Source organism: Zingiber officinale, chromosome 6A (assembly GCF_018446385.1).
Source record: "Zingiber officinale cultivar Zhangliang chromosome 6A, Zo_v1.1, whole genome shotgun sequence".
NCBI lineage: Eukaryota > Viridiplantae > Streptophyta > Magnoliopsida > Zingiberales > Zingiberaceae > Zingiber > Zingiber officinale.
The window spans coordinates 142870859-142895084 of NC_055997.1; the positions used below are offsets into that span (position 1 = coordinate 142870859).

The 24226-nt window shown below is 35.5% G+C and overlaps 1 protein-coding gene across 2 annotated transcripts; it reads right to left on the reverse strand.

Moving 5' to 3' along the window:
- Positions 1 to 2295: 2295 nt before the first annotated feature.
- Positions 2296 to 22549, reverse strand: LOC121998430 (nuclear exosome regulator NRDE2-like). 2 transcript variants are annotated; one of them, XM_042553365.1, is made up of 11 exons: positions 22021 to 22549; positions 19408 to 19822; positions 18876 to 19211; positions 15951 to 16587; positions 15651 to 15837; positions 11846 to 12200; positions 9594 to 9704; positions 7923 to 8280; positions 6691 to 6913; positions 4148 to 4369; positions 2296 to 2890 (listed from the first exon to the last, which is right to left on the reverse strand). In XM_042553365.1, the coding sequence occupies exons 1-11, from the start codon at positions 22524 to 22526 to the stop codon at positions 2737 to 2739; spliced, it is 3504 nt and encodes a 1167-aa protein (XP_042409299.1). In that variant the 5' UTR covers positions 22527 to 22549; the 3' UTR covers positions 2296 to 2736. The 2 variants fall into 2 exon arrangements, with proteins under 2 accessions (XP_042409299.1, XP_042409300.1); XM_042553366.1 differs by lacking the exons at positions 2296 to 2890; positions 4148 to 4369 and having other exon boundaries at positions 6701 to 6913; positions 7933 to 8280.
- Positions 22550 to 24226: the final 1677 nt, after the last annotated feature.

The window sequence follows — 24226 nt, forward strand, 5'->3', positions numbered from 1 at the left end:
CGTTTTCTACGCTGTTTTTTATTTTCATTTTCTGAGAAAATGGAAAACGTGTTTGGTTTGCGTTTTCCACGTTCATTTTTAAGAAAATGAGAGAGTGTTTTCTAAGAAAACGAAAAACGCAGAAAAATCATTTTCTAAAAAACGAAAAACGCACATTTTTCAAAAAATAAAAATGAAAATGGGACAAACCAAACGCACCCTAAATGTTTTAAGAAGAACTAGAATTGCATATCATAAGACGGTAAATCTTAATGGTATTACATGCAATCTTAATTAATGCATGACAACTAAAAAAATAATATAAAAAGTTTCATTCTCGCTGACTAAATTCTGATTATTTAGTATTGTTCATCATAAGATGCAGTGTTAATAATAAGAAAAAAAATCATGATGACAGGTAGGATGGATGAACATAAAATTCATATGAAAAGCATAAAAAATCTTGAATTAAGCATGCAATAGAAAATGGAATACTGATGACAATATTATTAACAAGTAAAACATTGTAGAAGGAAAAGTGTTTCTAGAGCATTAGGTTGTCATGTGTATCTTCAGTTAGGTGAATTCAATTGTCAGAATAGGTGTAAAGGGAAGGGGAATAAAATATAGCAAGTTATTGTAACAAAAAAATATGATTTAATTAATTTGAGTATCACTAGTGATACAATTAACGTTGCATAAAACTCAATGGAGGAATAAGATCTATGGATGATGACAATGATCACCTTTCAAATTAATAATGATAAAAATGTCATCCATTAAGGAAGTAGGAAGAAAATCATTGCATGAAAAGAAAATAATACCAAAAAAAATCATTGCTTGTGGTATTATGTTTTGATGAAAGTTCAAAGCAACCAGTCCAGCCTCCAACTTCATTCTGAGCGGCAGTATCCTCCCCCGAAATGTTCTGCCTAGTCTGTTCATCTTTTTCAAGCCAGGATGACCAGCCCAATGCACCATCTTCGCCAACTCTGGCAGCACTGCTTTTCCAAAAGTGTTCAAAGAGCCTTTGCTTACTATTTGAACTGAGAACCAAGGATGGGCAAAACAAGCTGTATTCCATTTCAGCTTGAAATAAACCAGTCGCTAATTCCTGGTAACCTACTTGCCACTCAAACCTACAGTAGCTTAGAAAAATATCAACCAGGCCAAGTTCTAGTTGAACAAAAGAAGAATCAACTGACTGTAAACTTGCAGATCCCTGCAACAAATAGAACACACTAAAGGAAGTCATAAATGACTACAAACACAAAGTATGCAAAAGTGATAACATATAACTTTCTAATAACAATGATGAATAAGCAAATTAGAATTCTGAGTTAAATTTTAGCGTCAACGCAAAAAATTTTAAAAAAAAATGGAAACAAATGAGGAGTTAAAAAAAATGGAAAAGAATGAGGTGGAAGAGGAGTTTTTTTTCATCCCAAGAGTCTACTTTGTCGTCTATAATCTAGTTACTGTCCTTCTGGCATATCTTCTTATTTCAATTATACTGGTCTTGCTTGGTTAATCAATTTATACACATGAAATGCAAAATCCAGCATATTTTAATTTCAGATATTTAACTCTTGGATTATAAAAAAATATATTTCTTTTTTAATTTTTTTTATTAAAAAATATTATTATAATGAATCACAAACGGAGGATAATAAGTGGCTGCGGCGGCTGCGTGCTTATTTACAAGGGCTGCAGTTCTTATTATGCCATATTATTATAATATTTAAGCGATAAAAAATAATATAAAGTAAAATAAATATTTTTTGCAAAACTTAAAATTGAATAAACTCTAAATAATTAAATTATTTGATATAAAAAATTACGCATATTTTTAAAAACTAGATTAAATGTGTATGTAAACCATGTTATATTATTTAATTTTTTATTTTATTAATAATGTTTTACCATTTAAATTTTTTTTATTAATTCAAGTATCAAGTTTTTTTGAACAAACTAATACTAATCTTAGAGGTGAAATCGACCTTACTAAAATTTACTACCAATCACTGAGATAAATCTAGAAACATAAATGGTGAGTGACCAAACAATCCAACATCATAGATTTTTTAAGTAGATTTTTCATACTAGTTAAGAAAAATATCCTACAGAAAATTAATTAGATTTTTCATACTACTCGAGAAAAATATCCTACAGAAAATTACATGGACATTCTACCACTACACCGTAACCAGTAGCATTTATAAACAAATTGAATAGTTTAGAGACGTAAACAATTGTCCGGCTTGCAATGGCTCACGATAAGCAATGGGTTTCCCATTTGTCAAACTCGCAAAGGGATTAAAAGTTTATAATAAGAAACAAAGCGAGGTGATTAAAACAAGAGAGTTATGATACTCTTTTGTAACAGTGGTTTATCCAGTTTTCATATAAGCCAACATAACTAGCTTGCTACAACTATTAGAGGCATCGAAAACAATTTTACAGGATTAGAAAACTTGTAAATTTTTGTAAAATCTACACCTTTTATCCAATATTGCTCAGATAATTTACAGTAAGTGAATCGTGCACATGAAAAACCAATCGATCAGATTAACAGCAGACCTAAGGGAGCAGAGATTTAAGTGCCAGTCGCAGGTTAAACAAGTCACACTCGGCATCCAATCGTATAATGGCCATTGTTCCATGGAGGTGGAAACTTTCTACAGGTCTATTGTCACAGAAGTAGAAGAAGAATGCTAGAAAGCTTCTTCAGCCATTGTGGTGGCAAAAATGACATCATCATGAAGGCATCTCATCTTGCAAGAGGATTTCATAAATATCAGTTCTCAGGTTCAGCTCCTTATCGCGCATGACTTCTTGGAGATCAGATAACTCCTTTGCGGACAAGACGTTGCTTAGTTTCTGAAATCCATCCAGCCATAACCTTTTTGACCTGGAAATAGAAAATGAGTAGATGAGGTATGGTAGCCAAAAAGGATACTGGCAAAACCGATGGGTTTCCACGTAAGAGTATAATATTAACCACAAATCGATAATTCCTCATGCGGAGAGGGCAACCTTGGAAATATTTTAGCAATCTCGAAGCATTGGTACATGGACAGTAATTAAATTAGCAATTGTGTATGTGTTTCCTAATAAATTATCTCAAGAGGAAGCAAAGTTATCCTGAAACATTTTTCAACATTGAAGTATGTCAGTTTGCAACTCTACAGCAAGTTATACGATTTTTGAAGCTTATCAATTTGCGATCCAATCTTCAGCCACAGTAAGCATTGGTACATGGACAGTAATTAAATTAGCAATTGTGTTTCCTAATAAATTATCTCAAGAGCAAGCAAAGTTATCTTGAAACTTTTTTCAACATTGAAGTATGTCAGTTTGCAACTCTACAGCAAGTTATACGACTTTTGAAGCTTATCAATTTGTGATCCAATCTTCAGCCATAGTAAGCATCACTGAAGGTTGACTCGTGGAAAATTGATAATTCTCGAAATTGACCTCTTGAGTGAAAAAAGGTGTATTACTGCACCCTCTCACCTCAATCTAGAGTTAGAACCCCACTATATTGACGCATGTAGGGCCATATTAATTGCAAAGTTCAGACAAAATAGTCCACTGTAAATCAAACACGCTACTTAGCCAAGGGATATGAACAAATGGTATTGTTTGACCAAAAAATAGCAACACTTGTATCCAAAAAGTAGTACTATAGCTTGAGATTAGATTTATTTTTTTTTTACTAGAGTTAGTATTTCATTTATTTTGTTGGATTCTTTCTACAAAGGATAAATAAAATAAAAGAATCAAGTGAAAATTTTAAATCATTTATAATAAGAAATTAATTATTTCAATATTTAGCATAACATTATAATTCAATAATATTTCTAAAATGCATGTCAATTTTTTTTTATCTCAGTAGCTGTAAGTGAAATCAAACTTTAACTAAAAAAATAGAATGTGTGAGCAGCATCTTCCCTGCTCAATAGATGGACTGTAGATGGCATAAAAGACTGATTCTTATGAGTAAGGACACTGAAAAGCAAGCAATGCAGATAAACATGCATGATAGATTCATACAACAATAAAGAGGACAATCAGTATCATGAAGGAAATTCTAACTAGGAGTGCAGATTTTGTAGCAATAGTACGTCAAAAAACCATTATAAATCAGTTTAAGCAGAATACATACCAAGGACATGCATGAATAGCTCTAAAGAAAATTCGTCTTGCTGCTGACAGGTTATGTGCTATATTTGCTTCATACTCCAAGTAGCATCGCCATAATAGCACAGACTTCTGTAATTTTTCATTAGCTAGTGCTCTCTCAAAAAGACTATGGATTCTGTGATATGAACCGGCCGCACCAATTTCAAACGCCAGCGCAAAAAGACACATAATCACAGATGGATACCTGAAAAATTAGCAAGCAATACTTATTTGTGATACACTACACATTTAGACAATGTGATAGATCTTAAATAGGGTTCCTTCTTGGGATCAAAAGAGAGGATCGAAAGCTTCATGGTTATTGTGAATATCATGCATCAGATTGCAGGTGGTCAGCCAAGGATCTGTTAGCCACTTGAAATGGGCACTCAAATTTGCAACGTTAGGCCACATTTTATTGTTCAATTTTGTTGATATGAACAACTTACCAAGATACACCAGATATATAGGGATGTTTTTGCCAGTAACGCACAAGAAAAGTGCAAAATGGAATCAACAGATTCCAATCGGTTCATGCATAAACATGTGTTGCACATTACCTTCTCTGTTATTTTGGATTATAATGTTCACAACCGTCATAGCACCAACATACAGATTATATGTTCAAGGGCCTTGACAGAGAAACATAAGAAAACTATAAAAGCCAATCAATTATGACTATTTTATTTTAATGACAGAAGCATGCAGTGTGAAGGGGAGCCTTAGCGCAACGGTAAAGTTGTTGTCATGTGACCAAAAGGTCACGGGTTCGAATCCTGAAAACAGCCTCTTGCAAAAAGTAGGGTAAGACTGCGTACAATGGATCCTTCCCCGGGACCCCGCATGGCGGGAGCTTCGTGCACCGGGCTGTCCTTTTTTTTTTTTTTTTGACAGAAGCATGCAGTGTCCAAAACAATAACAATAAGCTGGCAAGTGTAGGTTGTGAGAACACACCAAGAGGACATTGGATGACGTTGATAGGTAGCAAACTAGGCATAGAACCAAACAAGGTGGCAAGGAGATCAAGTTGGTAGATCAATGAATGCAAGGTTGTCAGATTAACAAAGAGGTTGATAGATATGCGAAGGAGGGGTTGACAGTTCAGTGAGGACAGGTCATGTTATGGGATGGTAGTTCAAAGTTGAGTCAGGAGTAGGACAAACGGAGATGGGCGCAGTGCGGTTTTAACTATTAGGTTATTTTATCTTATTGAATGTTTATAATTATTAGGATTTTATATTCATTGCTAAGTTATAAGATTATTAAACAGACTAATATTCAGATTATTAATTAACTATAAAAAAGTAAGGTTTTATCATTTATGTTTATATTATGTTGACTATAAGTCAGTTACAAATTTTATTGTTTAATTGATAATACCAGTTGAAAATGTTTTGTTAATTATTTTTTTATATACTTTTACAGTTATTATATAGTTAATTTATCATCAACTATCATCACATTCAAGTGAAGTATATTTAATTCAATAGTTAGATAAATATTTAGCCAACTTCAGATAATTGGGACACATGAGTTAAGAATATGATGATGATGAGCTAACCTAAGTTTTTTATTTAAAATCATAATTTAATTGCGTTGTTTCAAGAATTTTATAAGTAAACAAGTCAAAAGGAACAGGATTAAAAGAGTACAACCATCTTAAAACTATCTCTGCATGTTTCAAAGCAAGTTGGGTGTCAACACATATGGTTGTGAAACAACTTAGTTGGACACTGAACTCTAACATATAAGGAAACTTCAAACCTTGAACAAGGGAATACTTTGGGCTGAGATAGTTGGCAAGCACTTGGATAAATAGCAACAATACCACTATGCATCATCCATGTTAAAAATTAGACAGCCATATTAGGGCCTGGTGTGGAGCAAAATAGGACACAATTCTTACAATTGCTGTGGGTCAACACGCCTAAAGAAACTAATCTCTGACAATATTAGTATGGCCAGTTGTAATTCTTTTACAATTAGAGCAACTGTATGCATCTCCATTGCACGTGGATAAAAGATTTTAGTCCGATCATCAAGCATTCTTTTGTATTAAGATTTTACAGAAAAGTTAGGTGAACTATTATAGAAAATGGTCTTAAAATTAAGAGCTAATATTTTTCAAGCTTCAATAAAAATACAACCAAGATGCATGTTCTTACTACTAGTACCTATATCAATTTTTTTTCCTGAAGCTTCTTAATATACTCTTTTAAAAGTTTAATAAGAACAGACTTGTCTTTATTTATTATACATATAAAAAGAATATCCAAATCTCTAGACAACTTCTCCCAAACATTAGCAATCTAAGAACTGATTTTTTCTTTAAGGTTTTGGCACAGCCAATAGGAACTTAATAAGAAGCCTATGGAGGAAAGAATATTCCTCCCACAATCAATCTGCTCAAGTTAGCAATGTTTACACGAATATTAAATGCATTAAAATATGTAAACCAAATATGATTTACTGTCTAGTTTGCAAGTGAAATAGGAAAGAAGGCTTGTTGAGAGTAAGAAGTGTTACCTTTGACAACATTCATCAAATATCCGTCTTACTTTGCTGGACACATTATAGAGGTAGCTCACTTGTAGTATGGCTCTAAAAGATTTTGGATTATAAGGATATGTTTGATATCCTTGTGTTGTCGTCTTCCACACCCGTGAGAAATTCAATTGCTTATGCCGTTCAAGCATTTTAATATAATAAACCCACAGACATTCAAGTTGCAAGCTCTGGCTTCTTCTTTCTGAGAAATTAATCACCAATTGACAGTCAAAAATAAGTCAAAGTAGAATTGAGACATCGTGCCAAGATAGAAATCCTATGTTTAAAACCAGACAAAAAAAAAGGGGCCAAAATACAAGCACTTTAGGCTAGTTATCGAAATCACACATAATATGAAGGTTAAGAATCATAGTTGCTAAAGGCTCAAGGTGCAGTGAGTCACCAAGTATGTTTGAACCAAGGAAAAAAGCTTAATGCACACAGAGAACTAAGGCACATTTAATGCAAGGGTCCAGGAAGCAATGCAATTCAATTTTAATTTCAAAAAGTTCAGGGTATCTTAACAAATGTCAATTGCTGATTATTTAAAGCTGTAATCACACTACATTCGGTGAACAAAAGGAGGGACTATAACAATGAAAGAGTATCTTTATGGACTTAACAACAACATATACGGAAAGATAAATATAAATGCACGAATTTAAAAAAAAATAAAAAATCAAACTTAGCTTGTGAAGATCATAGACTACATCGTGACACATCCTTCTCTGGTTGACTACAACTCTAATTCTTATCCTTATTTTCCTTTCTCAAAAACCAGACAAGTCAACTCTAACAATTAAATATGATCTCAAACTTTTATCATATAAATTTAGTTTTAAAAAAAAATCATAAAACGATTAGGAGCATAGACTATAAATAGGGTTCCTTCTCCAGAGACTTTGTACAAATAGGTGCATTGTGTATTAGCCAAGGCTTGCTTGAGAAGGCCTTACTTATGCTGATAGCCTAGCACCAATAATAAAACGTATTATTAATTGGACAAAATATGCATCTAATGGAAGTACATCACCAAGATTCACATTTAGGAGATGGTAGTAATTCAATATAGCACTTCATCTTAAACCAAGTTAGAATGTGATGACAAATTCTGTGCCATCTAGACATACTGATATAATATGATAAAACATTATTATCCCAAAAAAGAAATAACTGAATAAAGAGATAAAGAATAATAGTAGATGAATAACCTGGAAGTACCATTGAGAAGGCTTCCTCTATAACTTGAATGCCAGTGAACCAATCATTGGTTAAAATCTCAAACAAAGAAGCTGCACAAATAATAGCAAGTGATTGTTCCCCTATAGAACCACGAGCACACACAGGTCGTAGGCTTTTAATCAGTTCTTTGAATCCTTGACGTGCTCTCAAGATTTGAACCGGAGATGGTTGACTACTAAAAGGAGTATACTTGACATTGCCTCCTAAGCAAGACAAAATATGAATAGCACGCTGAGAGGATAACTCAGAATTGCTATTAGAAGTGGACCTAGCTATTTCCATGTCTGCATACCAGAAGTACAGAAGCGGAATATTTTCCTGAAGATCCTGAGCCATTAATGTCAATCAGAAAGCATGCTTAAAGATGAGAATTGACAATAGAGAGTACAAAGGAACCCTTTTTAGTTCAAGAAATTAAAATTTGAAAATCACTAAAAAGGGATAAACTTCCCAGGTAATGGAACAGGTTCAAAATGATGAACTGAACGTTAAAATAAAACTAAAAAACTTTCCAGTTCAAGAAGCTCAAACATCCAAATGTCATCCATCTTCCATCTGACAGATTCATGAAGGTAGAAAACACATCAATATCTGAGAAGCAGTATGCATGTAGCACCTAACAAATCATGCTAAGTAAGAAGGTTCCATTGTCATTCACACAGTCAATTTTGTAGTACAAAAATTATGTTAGCTTGTATAATCTCTTCCTTCTTCAGGTATTGCTTCAGCTCCTTAAGAACAAAAACGTAAGCCTACAAAAGAGTAAGAATCACCTAATGCACATAAATAAAGTGGTTCCAAACTTCAATTTGGAACTGCACTGGAAGAGTCAGTGAACTACTTCATCTTGGAAAATCCAGCCTTGTGCCCTGTCTATGAAAGGTCTAGTTAATGGAACAACAAACAGTGGAAAATCTAAATGATCTGGGATTGGCTACAAATTGCTGCTGCTGAGTGGGCAAATGTATGGAAATGTATCAAATACTCTTATTATGTATGTCACCTTGTGTAATGTACTTTTGTAATCACTAATCTAGTGAGCAAATGTTGAGAGACAGCTGCTGCCATTCAAAGCATAGAAACATAGTTCTGATTACAAAGAAGAAATCAATGAGCCCTATCAATCAGTATTACACACAACTAGTTCAACTCTTCATAGAAAAACTTGGGATGTGCTATCCCTGGTGATATCTTATCCTTCCATGTATCCAGTTGTATCCAGCACAAAAAATTGGGATTACATGGCTTGTTGATGTTAAAATTAACCATCCTAATGCAGGTAATTAATTGTAGCTAAATCACAAAATTCTAAGCAACGTCTTGTCACTTGCCTAGCTTATGCACCTTAAGCATCCTCTCCATTGAACAAGGGTCTTGACAGCTGAACCCGATTCCAACCAGAAGTGGGTGTTCATGATCAAAAGTGATGCAAGGAAGTATGCAATTCAAAATCCTTCCAATTGCAGATAAGCATCTAAGGTTACATTGTTACGAGGCCCCAGCTCATGCAAGCATACAACAATCAAGGCAGAGGCAGATAGCACATATTAGGCTAATTGCAGGCATGACAGATAAACACACTTGCTGTATAATTAATCAATAGAAAAATTAAGGAGTTTTTTTTTTTTTTGAGAAATTACCATAGGCAACGCATCCATAGACAACAATGCCATGTCAAATATTTTCCTTGCCATATCCATATTCCCATACTTAGCTTCAGTTTGTGCATAGACACCACAAAGTAGCAAGTCCTTTTTAACAAGAAAATGTCTACGTTAGCATATAACTAAAGAAATTCATTAAAGTCAGACAGATTAAAGCTGATAAATATATTTCACAATCAAAGTTTAAAGACAAAGCGTATTTCAGAGGATGATAGCACTAAGGAAGAATTTAGAGGCGAGCAATGAGATTATAACTCGGTGCAATATATAAGCATTTTGACTTCTCAGAGAATATGATTACATAGTGACAGTATATCGCACACGAAACGAACAAGTTGAGACTCCACCCATTAACCATTAGAGGGCGCATTTGTGCCAAAAAGTGTCAACCAATATATGACCAAAATGTAATGCAGATTAATTGTATTAGACTAAGATTGTCAAATCAAGACCTTGTTAATCGCTTTACTGAATTTTCATTTTTCAGATTATGAATCATAAAGTTCAGATAAAAATATAATAAAATGTGCGAGATGAATTCTACTTTCTTCAAAATAGTCTTGACATCCACAAATGTAGCATAGTAAGTTGATGTTTATTCATTACAAAAATATATATGTTCAAAACAATGTACAAATTATTATGGATTATCATTCAGCTTAGAATTGAAATGAAATGAGCAAATATGAAATTTCATCACCAAATGGTTTAACCTAGAAAACCATGTCATCAAATAGAAGACGGCTTTAATATAACATAAAACTTTTAAGTCGTCAATGATTTAGACCCCACAATCAATTTGTATATTGATAGAGACAATATTTCCTCTTCTTAGTCATTATTAGGTGTCGAGGCCCCCTTGATTATCACTTTGTCTCTGTGCAATAATTTTTTTCCTATATAATCAGTAAGTTCAAGGTGGCAAAAGGCGAATACGCTCGCCCTCAGCGCCCCCGCCAACCCGTACCAGGACCAACACGGAGGAGGTAAATCACGGGTGCCTACTAGCCTCTGGAATAGTGACTAGCACATAAGGGAGGAATTTACCTCAGCTTTGCCGAGATTTGAACCCTAGACCTCATGCGCTAGCCACTAGACCGTCCCGAGGAGGCGCATATCTTCTGAAAATAGAGCTCATCACGACAATAGCCGGCCATGAGACGAGTTATTTCAGTAAGTCCAAGACTCTACTCTATGTAGCCTTTAAACTTCTATTTCTTCTTCTATAATGATTTTGACTTAATTATTAATTAATGGAATTTAATTTAGTTTCTTATTGGGCTAGATTACTTCCAACTAGATAGAATTAACTTTCAATGGTTTTCTTCCTTATTGTTAAAAGTTAAAACTATACAAACTAAGATTTGTATTGAATCATATTGAATTGAGTAGAATCATCATACTTCTTTTCAATTTCAGTTTATAGTTCATAAGTAAGAATAATATCATTTTACAAAAGAATCATAATTTATCAAAATATACAAATCAAGGTTTGAAAATTTGTCCCATGATTGTCGGTGCAAGCAAAAGATACTCAAGGCCGCAATACAAAGAGAGGGCTTCTGTTGATCCACAAGTAATGACTGTTGGACGTTGGTACTAATAATCAAACTCAAATTTTGATGCATGACAAAAGGTTTAAAAGGAGATGAAGGCTCTACGTTCAAGAATAACAATTCTCTACTCTTAAACTCTGCGCTCAAAAGACAACAAGGTTCTACAATGACAACCTTCAGGGACAAGTGAGGACGGTGGGTAGGATTTGTGCAACAAGGTATGTTGATTCCTTCCTCTTTTCTCCTTTCCTCTTGTTCCAAATCTTTCCCTTCTCCTCTTTCTCCTCCTCTTCGGTGATTCCTTCCTCCTTGGTGCCTCGAGCACTACATAACGGCATGCCTGACACAAACCAGTACTATATCATTTTGGTTGAGACCAAAAGTCCCCACCAAAACTTCAGCTCAAATGATATTTCAAGCTATGCTACAAATCGTGAACCAAATGATTCTGACAACTATGTTTTACTCTTGACTCATTCTAGAACATAATATTCAGGATCAAGATTTGTTCATCAAAAATTGGAGAGAAAAACATGAGGCACTTGTTCTAAACTAATGAAAAAGGGAAACTAGAAGAATAAATGATTACTAATGAATCAACATTCTTGTCATAAGCCTATATATCCTCATGTATAAATTGATGACCAGAAGTGACAGAATTGAAGTGAGAACCTGTCGATCTTTCTTCAATAAGCTTTTGGCTAGAGCTCGTGATGGATTGATTGAACGAGTAGAAGAGTTCATGTTGGACCTGAAGAACTCTTCAGCAAAAAGCAGTGCTTCTTGTAACATATGATTTCGTGGAAGAACATCAAGACAAAGTAATATTGCATTTCGAAGGAACTTCATCATGTTAGTTTTTGATGAGGTACTTGTGTGGCTTAAGAGAGTCTCCAACATGAAATGACTTGAATCTTGTTGCTTATTTACCAGTTGAAAAATAATCCTCAGATCATCTAAAATAGCATGTGGTACTGCCTCTAAGCTGAGAATTCGCTCGATCCAGGTTGATTTGTTAGTGTTTGTCCTAGATAAAAAAAAAAAGGTTAGTGAACAAGAAAATAGCATATATAATAACTCAGACCAAAATGAACAAACTTGAAGGATTCACTTTTAAAGACATGGAAATAGGAACTAATATGCATACCAAAATTTAAAATTCTGGATTCCTTGCAGCTAGTATGAAGATGAATTTGATTAGTCCAGACAGAGGCAGTTGGCAACTCAAAGCAAACTTGATACTTTATCTATCGGGCTTACTGAGTGACCTTACATCATTTGCCATCACCTAAGCAATGTATTTCATATAGTTAAGGTGGAGAGTATATGTATGTACAACGGTGATTCCTACTAACTAGAGGATTTAAGTCCAAAGTATTAAAAATGGCTCCATGCAATGGACGATTGGCTTGCTAACACACACCTAAGTAGGGAATTAGGCGGTCAACATTAAAAATATTACTAAAATAGGATTATACACTGAAGTTGATGGAAAAGAGGATAAAGGTACCTAGTTGTGAGGAGAGGATGACCATGAATAGAAAAATAGTAAAAAGAGGAGAAAAATAGTCACAAATCTAAAAAAAATCAAAGGCTAAGCATAAATACTGAAAAAAAAATTAAAAATATAGGAATAAAAATTAATCAAGGGAGAAGAGGTAAACCAAACCTAGAAAACAAGAAGGAAGAAAATATGGGCAGGCAATGGTTGAAAAATGGGTACGTTTAGACAAATAAGGAGTCTCGACATTGCTAAAACAGTTGGCAGTGAGGTGCTAGGCAGCAAATTAGAGGATTTAAGATTATTTTTTTAATAGACAAATGAATCCATGACTAGCCGATAACTTTTTTACCCTAAATCCACATGGACCATCTAGACGAAGTGCCTATCACCAAGAGAGACGCCTTTAAAAATAACCGCTTGCCAAGGGTTGCCTATAACAACCTTTAGTCAAAAATGTTTAGGTGACCATCTAGTGTGCTTTTTAAAACATTTTAAGTGGCAACTCCAATACATAGAGAACCAACCTTAACATGCTATAGAAGTATAGAAAGCAGATAAAATTTTGCATGTGTAACCAAGAGAAAGACAAAAATCAATTAAGAGTCATGAAATTGATTCTCATGTTAGATACATTTCTATAGGTGGCAAGGAGCAATTGTCATAGCATGAACCTCGATCACCCACTTCAAGTCGAGCCATGTCAAGCCTAACATAGCTTCTAATAACCATGTTAAACGAGGCAAGGATACTGTCAACTAGGCCCAAGCATGGACACAAGCACACTTGTCCATTGTTGTGACAACCAGTGAAGTAAGATTTTATAATAAGAAATATAAAAACATAAAATTTCTACATATACAACAACAACAACCAAGTCTTCCCACTAGGTGGGGTCGGCTATATGGATTCTTTTATACCATTGAACTCTATCCCCTATTATATCCTCATTTATATTTAAATAAATTTTATTTTATTTTATTTTATTTTATTTTATTGTTGCTAATTAAGTCTTCTTTGGTCTTTCTCTTCCTCATTTGATGTGCACATTTGTTATAATTTCACATCGCTTATTGGTCGTCTACATATATGTCGATACCATTTTAAACGTGTCTCCCAGAATTTTTTCTCAACCCAACTTTCTCTCGAATATTTTCATTTCTTATCTTGTCCATCCTTATATATCCACATATCTACCATCTTCATTTCTGCAACTCTCATCTTCTGCTCATTTGCTCGAGTCATAGCCCAATTTTTTTACATATAATAAAATAATATGAAAATGTCAAAACAAGGGAATATTAAATAATTAAGAAATTTTTAAGGGTGAGTTACTAAGACTTTAAATTCAATTTAGTAACTTTAAGGGTATAAGGGTAATATATAAAATTTCATCAATTCAACAAAAGAGAACATGGGTCATGGTGGGCTTATTATTAGTCATTCTTGGCTTGGCATATGGGTTGTGCCTAACTTGTACTCATGTCGGACCTAACACGGGTCGTCTTCATGTCAAACCGAGACTGATGCACAGACCCAAAACTTCACACATAACACAAGGCCACAAGCCTCTCCATGTCAAGCCAAGGTAGGCCCATCTAGGATTGAGTCATGCTAGACCTAGGAAACGTGCCCCACTAGACACCTCTAGCTATCTCAGTAGATGATTAACCCCATTCAAGAGAAAAAAAAAATAATGTTTTCCAAGTATATAGCTTCATAGATTGATATGATTAGGTGATCAGCATCCATTTTATTTTTGCTACTCTTTTATATGCTTGTTATCCATAAAAGATGCAGTTTGATTGTCATTAAATATTTTCAAATCAGTCGGGTAATCCTATAATTTAGATCAAATCATATTGCTTTCTCTTCATGTATTTTTTTTTGAAATAAAGAGACCAACTTTCTCAATATGAATCTGTTGGTGCTATGAGATTGAAAACTTGTTTATTATTTAATAATTCTATAAAAGTAGGCAATTATGGATCCATTCACTGGACTCACATTTTGGTACTTCCAAGTATCATGTCAAATGTTGATGGCCGTGTGTTTCATATTTTCAGGAAAGAAGCCATTCATTTACAAGAGTGATTAATTCAACAGAAAGACATACTATTTGGCTATATATGGATTCTCATCACAGAGCTGCTTAATATGTTACCTCCAAATGGAATCTATCTTTAACTACATAAGTTGCTTTGACTTTTTATCATCATCTATCATTACACGGACAGTATCACACTATTCATAATGTTCTATAGAGGTTGAGAGGAATGAAATATGTTGGACCAAGATTACCTAACTAATGTAAACATAGCCCCAGTTTGGACTATGACAAACTAGAATATGAAGATAAGAAACAAAGGATCTTCCCTTTCAAATATTGTGAAAAAGGATTAAACTTGAAACTAGAATCATGGAGAAAAAATCTAGAAATTAAATGTTTTAAGAAGAACTAGAACTGCATTAATAATAAGAAAAAAAATCATGATGACAGGTAGGATGGATGAACATAAAATTCTTATGAAAAGTATAAAAAATCTTGAATTAAGCATGCAATAGAAAATGGAATACTGATGGCAATATTATTAACAAGTAAAACATTGTAAAAGGAAAAGTGTTTCTAGAGCATTAGGTTGTCATGTGTATCTTCAGTTAGGTGAACTGAATTGTCAGAATAGGTGTAAAGGGAAGGGGAAGAAAATAAAGCAAGTTGTTGTAACAAAAAAATATGATTTAATTAATTTGAGTATCACTAGTGATACAACATTGCATAAAACTCAATGGAGGAATAAGATCTATGGATGATGACAATGATCACCTTTCAAATAATGAGAAAAATGTCATCCATTAAGGAATAGGAAGAAAATCATTGCTTGGAAAGAAAATAATACCAAAAAAAATCAAGGAACCTCATGAAACATGGTCTTGGTTCTAGTTAGAATGAAAGATAATAATTCAAGGACAACTAACCATTGAGAAATCTTGCCTCCGTAGAAATCAATGAATTGGCACACTAAGGACAGATGTGCCTCCTTTGAGGACAAAGAGAATAGGTAATCACAGACATCTTCAAAGAGGATAACTCTTGAAAGTTGTTCACCATCATCCTTGCCTGAATTATCGTTAGAATGAGGGGAAGCCACCATTCCAGTTTCATCTACACATAGAAATCTGAACGAGTTAGAAATTAAAGTGCAAAGAGGACATATCTCACAACACTCAAAGTTCATCAATCGATGACAATGGAAACCAAAAATCAACAAAACCAACCAGGATTTTCATGAACAGGCATCCACTGCTCATCATCCCTTATCAACTCCTCCTTTGACCATCTATTCCAAGTTTCTGAGTCTTTGACCTCATTATTTGGCTCAGCATCTATGTCGATCCCAAGTTTTTTTAGCAATGTTTCAACATCATCTGCTGGAGGAATCTCTTCAGAGTCAAGGTTCTCTTCAAAGTCAAGGTTCATTTCGGCTGCTGTATCATCTACATCTGGATCTGCTGATATTTCTGGTTCTCTGCTTGTGGTATTATGTTTTGATGAAAGTTCAAACCAACCAGTCCAGCCTCCAGCTTCATTCTGAGCGGTAGTATCCTCCCCCATAATGTTCTGCCTAGTCTGTTCATCTTTTTCAAGCCAGGATGACCAACCCAATGCACCATCTTCGCCAACTCTGGCAGCATTGCTTTTCCAAAAGTGTTCAAAGAGTCTTTGCTTACTATTTGAACTGAGAACCAAGGATGGGCAAAACAAGCTGTATTCCATTTCAGCTTGAAATAAACCAGTCGCTAATTCCTGGTAACCTACTTGCCACTCAAACCTACAGTAGCTTAGAAAAATATCAACCAGACCAAGTTCTAGTTGAACAAAAGAAGAATCAACTGACTGTAAACTTGCAGATCCCTGCAACAAATAGAACATACTAAAGGAAGTCATAAATGACTACAAACACTAAGTATGCAAAAGTGATAACATATAACTTTCTAATAACAATGATGAATAAGCAAATTAGCATTCTGAGTTAAATTTTAGCGTCAACGCAAAAAAATAAAAAATAAATAAATGGAAACAAATGAGGAGTTAAAAAAATGGAAAAGAATGAGGTGGAAGAGGAGCTTTTTTCATCCCAAGAGTCTACTTTGTCGTCTATAATCTAGTTACTGTCCTTCTGGCATATCTTCTTATTTCAATTATACTGGTCTTGCTTGGTTAATCAATTTATACACATGAAATGCAAAATCCAGCATATTTTCCTAGCTTCATGTCATAAATGATAAAATTGCAACAATAATGGATATGAATCCAGATATGTATGAATACCTCTGTCTCGTCTATATAACTGCATGAACACCATAATCTTAAGAGCAAAGCACATTCCTAAAATTTATCAATTTACAGCATATCCTATTGAGGGTATGCTGGACCCAATCCAGTCCTAGCCTCCTAGGCTTTCATAATTTGGTTTAGAAAATTATTGATACAGAGTACAGACTACATGATAGTATTAGCATAAACTCAAAATTTGGAACAAATCTTATACCTCTTCAATCTAATTTAGTTGTGTTTATCAGGGTGTCATTATTTGTGACATTTTTCCTTGAAATGTTGCAATGTTTCAGGTGGCTTGATGGGAATATGCTTACAAATCCGAGTCTAATGCATAATATAGAAGGTTGCTTGAATCTCAAAAACTTGAAATAGTAAATATTGTTATTTTTGTTGTATCTTGGACAATTTACTAGAACATGCACCCTCTAATTGGTTTTTACCAAATCACACCCCACTAATTGGGTTTCTCCAAATCATGCCCCTAGACAATTAATCCATTCGGATGTGAGAGCCCCAAAATGATCATTCTAAGTACAAATGGACTCAAACAAGTCAATTTTAAGTGAAACTACTGCAAGCTAAAATCAATTCGAACAAATTGTGGACCATTCTAGGCCAAGACCCATACAAGCTGATTATGGCATTCATCTATATTTATACACCATTAGGATTTGAAAGACTCCAAAATAAAATTTCTAATGAAATCATGTTGCAAGGAGAATTGGAAATCAACATGTAGGCCATTATGTGCCAGTTAGACTCATGCAAATCAACTTGCATGGGCATTGATCTATTATATTTATGCACCTCTATATTTTTGCACACTCAAATGTGAGGGACTCCAAAGTGAACATTTTGGGCACCCAAAAAAAACTCAAACAAACCAACTTTAGGTGAAAATCATACCATGGTTAAACATGCCCCTCGACAATTGGTTCATTAGGAAGTGAAGGCCCCAAAATGAACATTCCAAGTGCAAATGAACTCAAACAAGTCGATTTTGAGTGAACCACGACGAGATGAATCCAGCTTGAACAAATTGCAGACATTCTATGCTAAGACCCCTACAAGCTGATTCTGAAATCAGCTTGCATTGGCATTTCATCTAAGTCTTATGAACCATTACAATGTGAGACTCCAAATAAAGTTTCAGGTGTAAACGAACTCAAAAAAACTGATTTTTAGTGAGATCATGCTGCAAGAAGAATCGGAAATCAATATATAGGCCATTATGTGCCAGTTAGACCCATGCAAACTCATGAACGATAAATTATTCTTTAAACTTTCTGTTTATAATAGTTAACTTGAGAACAATGAGTTAATAATGATATTCTCGATTTGAATTAGTATGTTATGACAGAATACAAAACATTCCTTCCAGAATAAATAGATTGATATTTGGGTATCCTATGTGAGTAAAGGAATGCAGAGATCCTGTTGGTTTTAACCTTAAAGTAACTTATGCAATGCAGCAGGTATGATTTTAACAAAGGGACCTCAGTGGTTATAGATGAGATAACAACAATGATACAAGAGTTAGACATAATTAATTTGATTGTTGATTACATTTAGCATGACATGCAAATGCAATAGAGATATGATATGCATCAGATTTTGGGGATTACAACAGCTGAGCCATACAAGTACAATGTGTTGAAGGTTAATTTCGCTAACAGTTATCACCATGAGACAGAAACAAGCAATGTTGCATGTAAAATCAGAAGGAAAATATTTTTCATATGCATAAAATCCAAAATCTGGTCATTATAACAGAACACATATATAGCAAAATAAAAAGGCAATAGGTAGATGTAAATATTGTAAAAGAAATCAGGGAAAAAATGAAAGATAACACATAGAACCTGCCTACGTTGTTTGTCAAGGGCTGCAGATAAAGCTTGGATTGCATGAGCATAAGATTTCCTTATTTTAGAAACCTTAAATTGAGAAAAGTCTCCTTGACAGAAAAGTAGAAATTCTTTCCACAATTTACAACTGTCAGAATGCTGGATGAGTATTTTCTCCCATTTTTCCATGGCGATATCAATGGTATCCCTATTTAGATAAGTCTTCAAAAGACAAAGTAATAGTTCCTCACTATTTGGATTAAACTCCACTGCTTTCTCCAGTATGCTAACTTTCTTTTCGAGCATCTGCAATCGAGCTGCCTTTTTAGTTAGAGTGCTTGCAACCTTATCCTGCATGTGGTTGAGATAATTTACTTTTCCGCCAAATCAAAATGTAAAAAACAAGACTTAAATTACAAGCAGAACAGAAGAATTGAAAAATATAGGATACTTAAATTCGTGCATCCTAGATGGATTACTGACTTTTGAATATCATGAGTCAGAATCTCAATGCCAAAGAATTCTGGAAGAGAAGGCAGCTAAATACCTGAAACTCAGCAAAGGATAGCCAAACTTTTTCATCATTAGGACGATCCCTGGAGATTCTGTTGAACTCTCTTGTTTTTCGAATCATTTCATCTTCCCAAGACTCCTCAAGCTCATTATTTACAGAAGGACCATTTTCAGCGGAAGAATGAGATTCTGGCAGAGGAAGAAAATCTTCAGGCATCACTGAAGATATCTTATTGACAAACTTAATATTCCTAAAAGCCTTATTCCTTTCGATCATAGTAAATTTGGCTGAATAATATCGGCCTTGTGATTTTTGCTTGTTGCCTAGAGCATCATTATCTCCCTCATTATTCATATCCAGAGCTGAAGTTCTCAAGTGATATAATGCCCAAAAGTTAGTCCCAGTGGATTCACCATAATTCTGAGTCTTATATCGAGCGATGTCCATTCTGCAATTTTTATTATACAGCAATGAAAAAAAAAGAAAAAGCCCATATAGATGAATTGTTTCATTTATACATAAACAGAACCAGACAAATATAACAGCAAAAAGATGCATGGTTAGAATAAGAAAAATGCATGTTGAGAACTAGAAGATGACCAACTAAAATAAAAAACATTTAAATTGTTTTTCTGCCCTTTAATGGCATAATACTAATAGTAACACAAGAGCCAAGTGCTTCTTCTTAACATAAATATATTTTAGAAAAATATTCAGCAAAAAAAAGGATTTGACAAAAAAAAATGTAAAATATATTCCTCATTGTCAATTGATTGAACATCACTGAACAAGGTGGCAGAACAATGTAAAGGAAATAGCAATTAAAAGACCAAGTTAGGAGCCGAAAAATATTTGCTATTGAATCATTAGAATAGTCAAGAGGAGAGAATTGTTAAGATCTGGCTTCTGACCTATCCCACTAAGATGTCATTGTGATGAACTTAAAAAAATATATAGGAACAAATCAAATTTAAATTGAATGTGACAATAAGTTGTTCCAGTAAGTTAGCAATTGATCAGAGGCAAAGGATAAGTGGTTAGGAAAGAGATAAACAAATTGAATTAATGAAAAAAGGTATAGAGAGGATGGAGGATACAGGAATGGTCTGATTGTACTCTCCCTCAAACAATCATGTAGCTATTTCCCTTTTTCAATTGCTCAACTTTCAATACAAATGGGTTTGGACCCTATCGTTTCAGTAAAACTCTTCAATTACTCATTTTATGATTTGGTGATTTGGTAGTACAAAGAAAATACTAACATATTAAACAGGGTTGACAATATTCTTGTGACTTCTTCAATAAAAATAACGACTTTAAAATGAAAGTGATGCATGTCCGTGGTTAAATTAGAAGCAACATGAGGTAAGACGAGCTTAAATCATTCATCCATAAGTTTGCCATAATCATGTCTCCCAAGATTTAGTACTATGTATCACATAATTCCATCAAGGCTATCAAGGATTACTAAACAACATGAAACAACAAGAAATAAAGAAAATGACGCTGTTTACAACACCTGATTAAGGCATTAGGTTGTTAGAGAATTAAGGATGGTTGCAAAAACACTTGTTAATCACTGGAAACTGGAAATCTTAGGATACAAGAGAATGAATTGTGCCACAAGTGTGAGTTTCATGAACATGACATGTCTATCTGACTCCCAGTGTAACTCCGAGACCACAGATCTACTATTTCCATTATAGTAGTATGTAGTATTGTACTTTACATAGATTCTCAAATATACCAATAGAAAATCAACCCCCCCTCCCCCCCCCAAAAAAAAAAAACATTTTTCTTGCATTGCCTTCATCACGTCATAGTTAACTTAGGGGATGGTAGGAAAGAGATTGTAGCTTATATAATGACAGCTTTATGAGCAGCTACATATGATTAGGAAAATCCAAGTAGATTGAATCCAAATCTAAAGTTAATACAGAAATTTGCAACAACAAAAAAAACACTATTTTATTTGCTGTAAGTGTTGGGCCATAGGACTAAATTGAAAGAAGGATGAATACTTATATAATTCGTTAAAGATATCCTTGGAGGATCATGTCTGCTATAAAAGTAAAATTAACATGATTGTCAAAAAAGAATTAGAGTTAGAAATTCGATATAAAACTTGAACATCTGATGAAACTTAATAACATTGCTCCTCTCTCCTTTTAGAATAGCAATAGATGAGCCCAATGCCTGCTAGCCTATGGACAAATGCATATATCACACAACACAAGCCATGCAAAGCTGATTTCCGGCATCTCCCCCATATGATCAAATTTCTATATCAGTCACCTGTTGGAATGGTATGCATTATCCATGTCAAGCAATACCTACTGTACCGTTAGTCTGGACGAGGGAGAAGTTAGCATATAAAATGAATAACAGAACCACATTCAAATCTTCTAGAACTGATTGCGCCATCAAATCAAAACCTGGACATCTAAACTTAAATTCAGATTTTAAAACATAATGATGACATATCCGTATGTAACTAAAGGGCGTTGCAGTTAACATTTTGGCATTAGGAGTATCCATTTGCCAATGAAGTTAGCGTCAGAATGGCAGCTGAGAAACACCATCGGCCAAAGGATGGATTTAAACAGAAGTATAAAAAAAACGAAGCTTTGTAGAGAAGTAGTGGACCTGTAAAGGGATCCAAAAGCCAAATTGTCCTTGTCACCATCAGCATCGAAATAGTAATCCTTTACGGGCTTCATGACCGATCCAGACCACGATCGAACCGCTGACTTCCTCGGAGCACCATCACCTACCCCCTCTCTTTCCCTCTTCCTCTTCTTCCTCCTCGCCTTGCGCTTCGAGCGCCGCTCGTCCTCCGAGGAAGTGACCGACGGCGAGGACGGCACGAGGTCGTAGGATGGCGGAGGAGGCCGCGCGGCTGCGGGGACCTCATCGTCCGAGTCCAGGTTTGCCGGCTCCTCGCGAAGAGCATCCCCGGCACCGCTTCCGACAAGGGAGGAGACGTCGAAGGTGAAGCTGGTGTTGGCGAGCCACTGGGAACCACTGGAGAAGGGCGGATCGGAAGGAGAAGAGTTCGATGGGAGGGGGAAGAGAGGAAAGAGCGAGGGTTTGGGAGTGCTTGGATCTTCCCCTTCTTTTGCTTCTCCGCCTCCCGCCCGCTCCGCCTCCATTGTGTTCGATCTTCAACAGAAGAGGAACGCGAAGGCAATGATATCGTGTAATCCGGCCACAGGATCGGGAAAATATTCATGATTCCCCTTGGCAGTTTCATTATTTTAGTTTTGCCTCCCACATAATTTTAAAATATATATATATTAATATACTTGCTTTTTAATTAATAGTTCAATTGTTCTTAATGCTTCAAATTTTATACAATTAGGAAGTTTTTTTAGTTTCTTTTAGCAGTGTATAATATTTAAAAATACAAGAATAAAACCAAAAACTTGTAAAGTAGGAGAGGGGGAAATAAAATTTTCTCCTTATTGTTTATTCAAATTTTATTTATAGAATTCAAGTAAATATTTTACTAATTATTTAAATGATTTTCACATAAAGCGATTGCTTCAATAGGAGTCTTCTTTGTTGGTGTAACCTTAGGTCATAGTTGACCTGGTTGACCTGACTCGAGTTGTGTTTTGATGTTTGACGATGTTTGACGAGAAGAGAGTTGTATTCTTGATGTTTGACAAGAATAGGTGTTTGGGAGATTGTAGGTGCAACCTTAGGTCAAGGTTGACCTGGTTGACCTGATTCGGGAAAAGTCCAAGCAGGGAGCTTGGCACGCGAAAAGTCCAAGTATGGAGACTTGGCACTGGAAAAGTCCAAGTACGGAGACTTGGCACGGGGAAAAGTCCAAGCAGGTAGCTTGGCACGCGGAAAGTCCAAGTATGGAGACTTGGCACGGGGAAAGTCCAAACAGGGAGTTTGGCACGGGGAAAAGTCCTGGTGAGTGAAGCCAGGCAGTCGGAGAAGTCCTAGTGAGTGAAGCCAGGCAGTCGGGAAATCCTGGTGAGTGAAGCCAGGTGAAAATCCTAGTGAGTGAAGCTAGGTGAAAGTGGAAGTCCTGGTGAGTGAAGCCAGACATTCGGGAAAGTCCTGGTGAGTGAAGCCAGGCAGTTTGGAAGTCCTGGTGAGTGAAGCCAGGCAGATTGGAAATCCTGGTGAGTGAAGCCAGGTGAAAACCCTAGTGAGTGAAGCTAGGTGAAAGTCCTGGTGAGTGAAGCCGGGCAAGGGAAAATCCAGATGGATCAAGGATGATCGGACATCTGGTGTTGAGAAGGTCAAGTAGGTCAAGGGAGTGACCGGATACTTGACATGAAGAGAAAAGTCCAAGTGGGTCAAAGGGATTGACCGAACACTTGGTGGGGAGTCTTAGCAGGTTAAGGGAGTGACCGGATGCTGAGCATGATGTACCAACAGGTCAAGGTTGACCGGATGTTGGTTTGGGAGACTTGGGACTTGGTTTGGGCAAAAACCAAGCTCTGGATCGGTCTGAAGACCGATCCAGTGATACGTTTGTGTATCTGATCGGTCTGGTGACCAATCGGATAACAAACAGAAGGGATCTGTAAGGCTTCTGATCGGTCTGGAGACCGATCAGCATGGAGTCTGATCGGTCCGGGACCGATCAGGACGCTACCCGACGGTGGGATTGGTCGAGGACCGATCAGATTCCACAGAGAGTTGGGCAACTCTGTGAAGCCTCCGATCGATGGGACCGATCGAGCCGGCCTGATCGGTCCCCACGACCGATCAGGCAAGGCCCAGACCGATCAGGGTGAAGCCTGATCGGTCTGGATCTAGCCGTTGTGAGTAACAACGGCTAGGTTCTGCATCTTCTGTCTTCGTTGCAGGTTCTTCGCAGGCACAA

Coding starts and splice junctions, on each gene's coding strand:
- LOC121998430 (XM_042553365.1), bottom strand. CDS start 22,526: ATGGAGGCGGAGCGGGCGGGAGGCGGAGAAGCAAAAGAAGGGGAAGAT. Junction 4,370..6,690: donor TTTGATGAATGTTGTCAAAG/GTAACACTTCTT, acceptor CTAATTTTTCAG/GTATCCATCTGTGATTATGT. Junction 2,891..4,147: donor GCTATTCATGCATGTCCTTG/GTATGTATTCTG, acceptor TTCTATTTCCAG/GTCAAAAAGGTTATGGCTGG.